The sequence below is a fragment of the Bidens hawaiensis genome, unplaced genomic scaffold, assembly GCF_021521415.1.
Source record: "Bidens hawaiensis isolate Kalapana, Puna unplaced genomic scaffold, B.hawaiensis_p1.1 tig00023079_1, whole genome shotgun sequence".
NCBI classification, from domain to species: domain Eukaryota; kingdom Viridiplantae; phylum Streptophyta; class Magnoliopsida; order Asterales; family Asteraceae; genus Bidens; species Bidens hawaiensis.
Genome location: NW_027493616.1, coordinates 135,478 through 146,221, shown reverse-complemented (window position 1 = coordinate 146,221; position 10,744 = coordinate 135,478). Strand labels below are relative to the sequence as shown.

At 39.6% G+C, this 10,744-nt stretch overlaps 1 protein-coding gene across 1 annotated transcript; it reads right to left on the bottom strand.

The window, feature by feature from the left end:
- Nucleotides 1–2,803: 2,803 nt before the first annotated feature.
- Nucleotides 2,804–3,425, bottom strand: LOC143566935 (putative receptor-like protein kinase At5g59700). Its single transcript, XM_077053486.1, has 2 exons — nt 3,062–3,425; nt 2,804–2,976 (listed from the first exon to the last, which is right to left on the bottom strand). Exons 1-2 carry the CDS (start codon nt 3,423–3,425, stop codon nt 2,804–2,806), a joined length of 537 nt encoding a protein of 178 aa, XP_076909601.1.
- Between the last annotated feature and the right edge of the window lie 7,319 nt (nt 3,426–10,744).

The following is a 10,744-nucleotide window of genomic DNA, read 5'->3' as shown; positions in this document are numbered from 1 at the left end:
TCCGCCACTGGGTATGGGGTTTTGGTCTTTGGGAGTAGGTGTGGATAATGGGTGGTGTTGGATGGACTGAGTTAACTGATGTGGAGGGGGTGTGTTGGGCCGTGGTGTGCTGGGCAGGGGAGGCCAAAGGTGGAAAGGGTGTGTTTGTGGGATTATGTCTGATATGTGGCCAAAGGGTAGGGTGTAGGGTTTCGGTTAGAAAGCGATAGTCTTGTTTGGAGGGTTGGTTAAGGGATTTAAATGGGAAAGTAGTCTCGTCAAATTGAACGTGACGACAAATGATGACTTTGTGGGTGGTGAGGTCTAGGCATTTGTACCCGCGATGTTGGTTGGGGTACCCGAGAAAAAACGCACGGTTTGGACCGTGCTTGGAGTTTATGAATCGTGTTATAAGGAATGAGAGGGTAGCAAAGGCATCCGAACACTCGAAGATGTTCATAGGATGGATAACGGTGATAGAGGAGTTGGGTCGGTGTAAGGTTCTTTCGTGTTTTGGATGGGAGGATATTTATTAGGTATGTAGCAACTTCAAGTGCATGGTGCCAGAAGTTGTTGGGAAGATTGGAGTGAGCTAAGAGAGTGCGAATGATATTATTAATCGAGCGGATTTTGCGTTCCTCTTTACCGTTTTGGGAGGAGGTGTATGGGCAAGAAAACCGGAACATCATGCCGTTTTGTTTGCAAAAGGTGTGAAACGAGTTATTAGCGTATTCTTTACCGTTATCGCATTGAAACTGTTTGATTTTGCGTTCAAACTGAGTTTCGATTAAATTAGAAAATTGTTTAAAAATAGAGAAAACTTGAGATTTGTGGCTAAGTGGGTAGGTCCAGAGAAAATTGGTGTAATCATCGATAAATAAAATATAAAACCGATGTCCACCGGTGCTAATAATGGGAGAAGTCCACAAGTCACTATGTATTAAATCAAATGGTAAAAAAGTAGAAGTAATGGAATTAAGAAAAGGTAGTCTAACACTTTTACCAAACACACATGACTGACAAAGTTTCGAATCATCTTATTACATTTAATAAAATCAAACTTCCTAAGGGACTTTAACGACTCTGGACCCGGGTGACCCAACCGTTGGTGCCACACGTCTTGAGAAATAGCTGCAAAAGAAGAAGGGTGGCGAATTTTTGAGAGGACCTGTGGTGTGAGCGGGTAAAGATCTCCGGAGCTATTGCTGCGAAGGATGCGCGCCTTGGTCTTGAGATCCTTCACAAGAAAACCATACGGGTCAAATTTAATCGAAATTTGATTATCAGTTGTTAAGCGACGAACCGATAAAAGGTTTTTGATTATGTGAGGTGCTAATAAACTGTTATTTAGTTTAAGTAGGGGAAATGGCGGGGGTAGGGTTTGATTGCCTTTCCCGGTTACCGGGATGGTATTACCGTCGCCAACTATAATGTTTCGTGAACTGCCAGTATTAAAAAAAGACGTAAAATTACCTGGATGGTTTGTCATGTGGTTCGAAGCGCCCGTATCCATAAACCAGGGTTGTTCCGGAGGGTAGAGAGACATGGTGTGAAGAGCTTGGTCGATGTCGGTAGGCGTGTATCCCATGTTGTATGCCTGTGCCGATTTCGGTCCCAAAATCCCTTGACCCGAAGGTGGTGCCGCTGGTCGGGTTGAGGTCGGGCACGGACACGGCGATGTTGATGCCCACTGCTGCCATTGTGAGTTCCCCGGGAAATTATTTTGCCAATACCCGAGGAACGGAGCCCACGGGGTGACTGGTTGCTGTGTAAATGAAGACCCTCTTCCGCGTCCAGAACTGCCGCGTCCGCGACCCCGTTCTCGATTTCGGCCTTGATCAAATCTGCTGGTGTTGTGAGAACCGTCAGTTAATGACGGGTCTGATTTCGCGGCGAGTGCGTGATCAGCCACCTGTGCGGAGTGAAGGGCTAGGGCGGCTTTTTCGGTTTCTTCACGGCACAGACTAGAACGGACGGAATTGAAATCCGGTAATGGATTTGTGTTGCGTAGGATCGCTGCAATGGTTGCATACTGCTCGGTGAGGCAGCCGAGAACCTTGAGAACCAGTTGTGTCTGTGTGAGGGGGACATCAACGTTTGCAAGTTGATCGGCGAGAACTTTAATCTCCCGGCAATACGCAGCCATGTCTTTGAACGAGTCAAGACGAGTATTGGTGAGTTTGGATTGAAGGTGTAGAGCTCGCGAGCTTTTATTATCTTGAAACAAATTTTCCAAGGCGATCCAAGCATCGTAGGCGGTAGTATTCTTTTTCATGATTTTTTGTATTAGATCGACCGAAATCGTACCGTAGATCCACTGGAGTACAATCGCATCGATCCTTTTCCAGGATTCTTCTGATGGTGGAGGGGATGTAGATTTGTCTTTGTCTGTTGAAACGGGTGCCGACGTAGAGGATGATCCTTCGCGGCGGGGTTGGAGGTGATCGTCAACGAGGTAACCCGTGCAATGAATACGGAAGAGCTCGGACCACGTGTTGTACTGAGCACTCTCGTCAAGAATTATTGGGATGAAAGTCTTGATATTCAAGACGGTTATTGCGGGATGAATTTTACCGTCCATGGTTGAGAAGTAAGAGAGGGGGTCGGAAAGAGAATGGAGACCGACAAGATGATGTCGGCTAGGGTTGGGAAGAATTTTGGCTCGATACCATAAAGGAATGTGTAATTCTCATTGATTCTTCCCAACTCAATACAATGAATATATATACAAACTATATCCCATATTTTAGGGATAGATCTCCAACTAAACACAAGATCAACATAAATTTATAATTCAAATAATATTCAAATAATTCGTTATCTATTACTCCCAAACATTTATACACAATGAATCTTGATTAGGTCTTCTACTTGAAGTAAAAGTGCCTTCATCAGCTTCTTCCATTAGCTTGGGATCTATCATTTTCTTTATGGTTCCATCATTGACGCATCGTAAAGCAATGGGTGCAAGCCCTTTCTCATTTTTGTCCATGTAAACTGGATCATATGCCACCCTCCCACAAAAGATCTCAAAACATAACAACTCCAAAAGAATAGACATCTGATTCTTTTTCTAATTTACCTGCCTTTTCATATTCTGGATCCTGATACACTTTCATGCCTACCTCTTGATTTGGTAGGTGTAATTTGGGGATCCCAAAATAAGCAACCTTTGCCTCCAAGTTGTTATCTAACATAACATTGGCACTCCTTATGTCACCGTGTGGCTGAGGGTCCATCTCGATGTGAATGTGATTGAGTCCACGTGCAATACCAAGGCACAAGTGTAGACGTTGTGTCCATGTAAGGTTAATAATATTATCACTTTTCAAATAGTCGTCAAGGCTGTTGTTAGAAGCATGCTTATAAACAAGAATCTTCTCATCATGTTCATCACAAAAACCAAGAATAGAGACTATATTGGGATGATTATATCTAATATGCATTTCAATTTCTGAAATGAACCTTTGTTCTCCCTGTCCACTTTCTCCACCAGTGATGCGTTTTACTGCTACTAGATCATGTCCGTGGGCAAAATCAAGTTCTGCGTGTTGGAGTTAATTCCTGAACCGAGTTTTCGAGCCAATGGATTGATCTCATTATTTATTTAATTATTGCAGTTAGAGATAATTATCTATTTTATTTATTAGATAGAGATGGAATTTTATTTAACAGATAAATAGGAGTTTGTGTTTTACTCAAACTGTAATCGAGCCTCTATATAAACCCAAAGAATTCATGTAAGGGTTAAGAGAGAATTGATCAAGTTTTGAGTTATTTTCTTGATTAATAAAATTGGTGAGTTGTGCCAAATATATTCTCGTGTTTAATTTAATCCGGGCCATTAATTGGCATCAGAGCAAGGATTAGTTAACCTCAAGATCACAGGAGGAGCACACCAAGAACAACCGGGTTTGTGTTCGAGCGGTGAGACGAGGGTTGCATATCGAACAAAAGGAGTTGTTCGGTTCAAACAGTGTTCGGTTCCAACGGTTTCGCAGGTTCTGTTCAAGCAAGGAAGACGCGGGTTTTTTGTGTTCAAGAACAAGGGTTTGATTCTGTAACGGGATAAGGTGTGTTAGGCAACAGGAGGATCGGTGCATTCTTTCTGGGTTGTGTTTTGTGATTAAGAAACTAATAAAGAGTGTCACAAAAGTCAAAACTCAAAAAGAATAAAAGTCAAAAAGAATAAAAGTGCACAGGGGTTGTGCGTACAAAGGAATTGAAAAAAAAAGTTTACAATAAGTGTGTTGCAATTGTATTATTTTTGCACAAGATTTATTTTTTCTTTAAGAGGTATTTGTGATTCGGGTGTTGCAAGCAAACGGATTCGGTCCTGAAAAGTTATTCGGGACTGATTTGTTTGTGTTTGTTCCAACGGACTGGAGCAAGGGAGTTCGACACCGTTAAGTGTTTACCAACGGAAGAGAAAAAAGGCGTCAATGGCAGATGCCGAAGAAAGACCGATAATCCCACCCAAAGCGAACGGGGGATATCAGTGCAGGTTACAAAGCTAAACGGAACAAATTACATCACATGGGCGATTGTGGTGGAAGCGATTTTGGACGATCAAGTATTATGGGAAGTCGTTCAACCGGAAGAGGGTGCGGCTATTGATGCGAAGAAGAATAAAACGGCAAGGTCGTTTTTGTTCCAAGTTATGGAAGGTAATATTCTTCTTCAGGTTTCTCAATACAAGAATGCTCGAGAAATATGGGCGGCTTTGAAGGCACCGTTTGTTGGGCCGAGCGAGTCCAAAAGGCTCGACTCCTAACGTTAAAAAGTGAATTTGAGAAACTCAAGATGGCGGAAGACGAGACTGTTGATCAGTTTGCGGGAAAAATAACCGGTATGGTTTCAAAGGCAACGGGTCTTGGTCACGTATTCGAGCAAGATGTTTTGGTGAAAAAGTTACTCGACGCAGTTCCAGACAAATACTTCAACCTGGTTGCCTCAATCGAGTAAACGGTTGATCTCGATAGTATGAGGTTTGAAGATGTTGTAGGAAGACTTAAGGCGTTTGAGGAACGTTTACGAGGAAGAGAGCGCGCTGCTTCGGGGTCTCAAAGTCAGTTACTTTTTTCGGAGTCTCAAAGTCAGTTACTTTTCAATCGATCAGAAGGTAGTTACAAAGGTAAATCGTATGATCAGTCCGGTAACCGAGGTAAAGGTGGGTCGAGTTCATGGGAATGTGGAAGAGGCCGGGATACCAGAGGATAAGGATCGTACCAAACCGAAGGACGGGTAAGAGAAAGGAAAGACCGCTCCCAGATTAAATGTTTTCGGTGTGACAAGATGGGACACTTTGCGTCCTCGTGTCCGGAACGAAAACGAGAATATCAGGAAGCAAATCTCACTAAAACGAATGAACCAAACGAATGATCTGGCAGGTTATTTAAATCTTCATGAGACGGTTTACTTAAACGAAGAACGAGTTAACCCGAAAAGGCTTGAAGTCGATAAAGTGGAAAAGGACACTTGGTATCTCGACAACGGAGCGTCGAACCACATGACAGGTAACCAGTCGTATTTTTCCGAACTCAACAAAAATATAACAGGTAAGGTAAAATTCGGGGACAGGTCGTGTGTTGATATATGCGGTAAAGGAAAGATTTTATTAAAATTGAAAACCGGAGGTGATCGGGTTTTATCCGATGTTTATTTTATACCAAGTTTGAAAGATAATATAATAAGTCTCGGTCAAGCAACAGAGAACGTGTGTAATGTTCATATGAAGGAAGATTATTTGCTCTTGTACGATGACGAGGGTAAACTTATGATGAAGGCGTTTCGAACGAGAAGCCCTATACACGATTAAATTAACCGTGGGAGTTCCGGGTTATGTTAAGAAATCCACGCCGATTCAAATTAAGTTAAACGATTCGGGAACAAAAGGGGATCAAGGAAAACTGTTGTTCGCTCGATTAGATGACAAGAATCGCAACCAAAGGAGCGGTTATGCGAGTTCATGCCGAGGGAATGGTCGGGGACAAGGTCATAAAGGAGGTCGAGTTCGGGAGGGCCGAAAGAACAAAGTCATGGATCAAGAGAAGTTCCAAGAAGTGAAGACCAAGATGATGAGGACCAATATGGTTGAGAAAGCCGAGAAGGTCAAGATCGTGGGTCAACTTAAAAAGAACAAAAGAGACATGTTCGAGGTTAAAGGTCCGCCTATTCCGGTTCGGAAATTAAGGGGGTGATTGTTGGAGTTAATTCCCGAACCAAGTTATGGGTCGGGAAGGTGGGGCCGGTTCGAGCCAATGGATTGATCTCATTATTTATTTAATTATTGCAGTTAGAGATAATTATCTATTTTATTTATTAGATAGAGATGGAATTTTATTTAATAGATAAATAGGAGTTTGTGTTTTCCTCAAACTGTAATCGAGCCTCTATATAAACCCAAAGAATTCATGTAAGGGTTAAGAGAGAATTGATCAAGTTTTGAGTTATTTTCTTGATTAATAAAATTGGTGAGTTGTGCCAAATATATTCTCGTGTTTAATTCGATCCGGGCCATTATTGCGTTGTACACCTTACCACATTCATATACTCCAATGCAGAATGATTCAGAAAAGTTCTGAGTGGCTAACAGTATATCACTAGGTTTGAACCTAATTAGTTCTATGGTTTCACCCTGCAATATTGATAGTGAGTTAATAAAATGTAGGATGCTATAGACATTTTATATGTGGTTAGGATGAGAACAAAAACCTTTAAACAACTTGTAATTTAGAAGGAACCACTAAATACACACAACATTATCTCCAGAATTCAAACTACTCCTTATTAGATTTAGGTATATATGTCAGGCATACTAATTAGTTAGTGCGACATAATGGGGGCTGCATAACCGTTTCCAAAACCATTTAGGTACCCACATATTAGTGTGTGTACATATATCAAACGTTGTATTCATTGTAAATTATCAAGATATTCAATAAAACAATTACATTGATTATATACTCTGTTTGTACGCACACGCATAGAAAAACAGATTGATGAACACGATAATGACGATAACGAAATCGGTTTCTGCAAACAATATTAAAAACTCCAAAAGTCCCCAAGTTTGTGGTTTAATGATACGAGGCTACGAGCTATAGTTTTGTATTTGGTGTAGTTCTGTACATAAAAATTCAAGTTTCTACACTTTATGTTAACAATACTAGAGTGATAAAAAACAGTATCTTTCTTCTAAAACTGTAACGGGAGAGTACACTATACACTAACATAGATCATATAAAAGAAGAAATGTGAACATAAAAAAAACGACTTACCTGCAATTTTAGTGCATTTTCAAGACCCTTGATGACGGTTTCCATTGTTGGACGTTTGGCATGAGTTTCCGCCAATATGCAATTTTTGAAAAGGCGTCAAAAGACTCTTGATTGGGCCCTCTATTTATAGTAAAAATGTGCTCGTCTTCTTCTATGATTTTAGGATCTATCAATTCCATTAGTGTTCCCTCTTTGAATCGTTGCCGTGCAATAGGTGCAAGGCCAACGTCGTTTTCCGTCATGTATATTTTATCATAGGCCAGCCTCTCAAAAAAAATCTCAAATAAGACTACTCCAAAAGAATAAACATCATATTCTTTTTTATAATTGCTTGTTTCGAAAGATTTCGGATCATCCAGGTACACCTGTGAGTCTGCATTATATTCTGTTCGGATAGTGCTCTCTTTGGTGCGGAATTTATAGAGCCCAAAGCCAGTGACCTTTGCATTCAGATTCACGTCTAACAAAATGTTCTCACTCCTTAAATCTCCATGTAACATTCCTTCCATGCTAGTATGAAGGTAATGAATTCCATGTGCAATATCAAGAGAAATTTGTATTCTTCGTGCCCAAGTAAGATTATCAGTGAACTTGTTTTGAAAATAATCACTTAGGCTTTAATTCTCTAACGGCGACGTCAAAGACAAAATGTGTTTCACCACCTTCCGCACAAAATCCACAAAGAGAGGCTATATTTGGATGCTTACGTCTAATAAGCAATCCAAATTCTCGTAAAAACCCCTGTTTATCATCTTCATATTGTCTTGTAAAGGTGGGTTTTATAGTTACAGTTTTTCTTGTTTTGGGTAGTTCGTCTATTAACTCCATTGATGACATACTTTGGAAGTCTAAGATATTAAGTTCTGCTCTGTACATGTCAGTCCCTACATAAGGTCTCCTATCACCTAATGTGGCCTCCCTTATTTCTTGTCGTGAAATCTTCAAGAAATCCAACTACAAAATCATACGTTAAGTAAGAAGGGGAGTATTGTAGCTTGTACTAGCACGGAGGTAATGATTTTTTTAAGGAATATTGGATTTTAATAATCCCTATTGAATGGTATTGGACAATAATAATCCTTATTCATTTTATCGCCACTAGCGGTCCCAAATTCAAAAAAAGTTACCCCCCAATGGTCCCCCATTAAAAAGGACTTAACGGCGTTATACTTTTTTACGAGTCGAGTGATATAAAACTTAGCTCCAAACAATTATCTAAACGACTTGATTTTGGTTAATTGTAAGTTCAAACACCTGAAATTGAAGCATTGTTTCGTCATTTTGAAGCACTGTTTCGAACTAAATTTTACACCAATCGACTTGTATCCTCCTAACGATCAAAAGCCCTAAAACATTGGTTTGAAATTCAGAAAAAACTATAACGCCGTTAAGTCATATTTAACAAGGGACCATTGAGGGCCAACTTTTTTGAATTTAGGACCGCCAGTGACGATAAAATGAATAGGAATTATTATTGGCCAATACCATTTAATAGGAATTATTAAAATCCAATATTCCCTTTTTTAAATAAAGGTCCCCTTAATTTATATTATTTTTGTGAATAATAAATACCTATCTATAATAACAAGAAAATATAAAGATCACAGCAAGCAAACAAACGAACTGAAATTTGAAGATTGCTTAGCAAGAGGCCCATAAAAAACATAAAAAGGGGTATTTATTTAGTTCAGAAGTTTCAAGTTTGCAATTTTCGTCCTCATAGTTTCATTTCACTTGCAATTAAACCCGAATTTATTAACCTCGTTAAATCTAGTCGTTAACCCATTTGCATGCCCCTCATGTGACGATCAACTTTGTCGTTTTTCTCCCCAAATAAACCTCAGTCCTAATTCACAACCCTCCTCACGTGAGGGGCTTGGATGTATTTTGGGGAAAAGGAAAAAAAAGAAGGAACAAAATTGCCCCTCACGTGAAGGACACACTGAACGACTAGACTTAACTAGATTAGGGAATTTGTGTTTAATTGCAAGTGAAGTGAAACTATAGGGAAGAAAATTGCAAATTTGAAACTACTGGACTAAAACTGTAGATTTGGACAAACTAGAGGGACGAAAACCACAGTTCACCAAAATAAGTATTACAATAAAGAAAAAGTGAAAAGACATGTACACGTCTACCCTGACTTAACGATAAAATTTAACGAGGTTAGTGATTTGGATGTAATTGGCAAGAACTAGGAAAACGTGAAGGGTCCATATGCAAAAATAAACTTTTGGAGTAAATTCGTGTAATTTGTCAAACCACAAAAACGAAAATGACACTTTACTCTAATGGAATGACAAATTATCATTCTATGGAGATAAAATAGGAAGTGGAGATATTTGATTGATTGATTTTTTAAAAAAAAAACTACGTAGTTTTGAGGGTTTTGCGTCTAAGTTTAGATGTATGATAGCACCGTATTCATTTTCCCCATATCAAATATAGTGATTTTTAATTTAATGACATTCATACTACTCTTTAAAACATTGTTTAGAGCATAATGTCACAGACCAAATATTTGAAGATCGAGATGCTTGATTTGTGTTGTTAGGCTTGGGTTCGTTGGCTCGTCCCGGACTTCATTGGGCACGACCTCAGCGAGAAAGAAGGCGTACATGCCTAGTCGTGCTTGCACGACGAACGCATCGCTGGTTGCGAGCTGTTGCCGCTCGCCTGATGAGTCCAAGGTTGGACGAAACCAGCAAGCCCTAATCATGAGCGGGCCAATTGGCTCGCCTCCGGGCGCCACACGGAGTCAAATGGATAGCTCCGTGACAGTAAGCTAAAAGCAGAGAGTTATAAATAGTTTGTAATGAGATGGGAGAATATGAAGTTTCAACTATTTTAAATGGGGTAATTCCATATGAATTTTTGAGAGATGTAAATACGATATATATTATGCAAATTTTAAAGGGTATAACGAAATTTTCCTTTGAAATGGTGGAGTTTTGAGAATTGTGCGGCATAAGGGTTGTTTAGTAATTTTATGTCGAGCCATTAAGAGGTCTAACCGATTAATTAGATGTAGCCTCTGAATCAGTCATCGTGTTCTATTACTTATCCATTAAGAGACTACCAAACAATTTCGTGCTTGGTTCGGTTTTAAAAGTTTATCGTGTAATTATTATATATAATAAGTTTGGCGACGCAATCACGTGATTAGTCGGCAAACTTCTTATTTGATATTAATTTGTTTAACATTTTCAAATTTGTGTCGGTTCGCTGCCGTAAAATACGAATTTTTTTATCGATGATATCGTCAAATGATTCAGGTCAAATTCGCGTTAACTCGCGGTCGCAACTCAAGGTTTTTTCTCCGTGAGTTATTTTAGTCCATCGATTCTGGATGAACCCGCGTCAGGTAAAGTTCACAATGCGTCTATATTTTTGGTTTTCGCTGTGGTATTTTTTATGTAAATATGTTAATTTTTTGTACTTTGAGTGTGAATGAATTAACTTATTGCTTTAACTTCGGAGTCATA

What these genes read in the sequence shown, in the direction of transcription:
- LOC143566935 (XM_077053486.1), bottom strand. Translation starts at nt 3,425, where the DNA reads ATGCATATTAGATATAATCATCCCAATATAGTCTCTATTCTTGGTTTT. An exon ending in TCCAGAATATGAAAAGGCAG is followed by an intron (nt 2,977 to 3,061) that starts GTAAATTAGAAA and finishes CATATGATCCAG; the next exon opens with TTTACATGGACAAAAATGAG.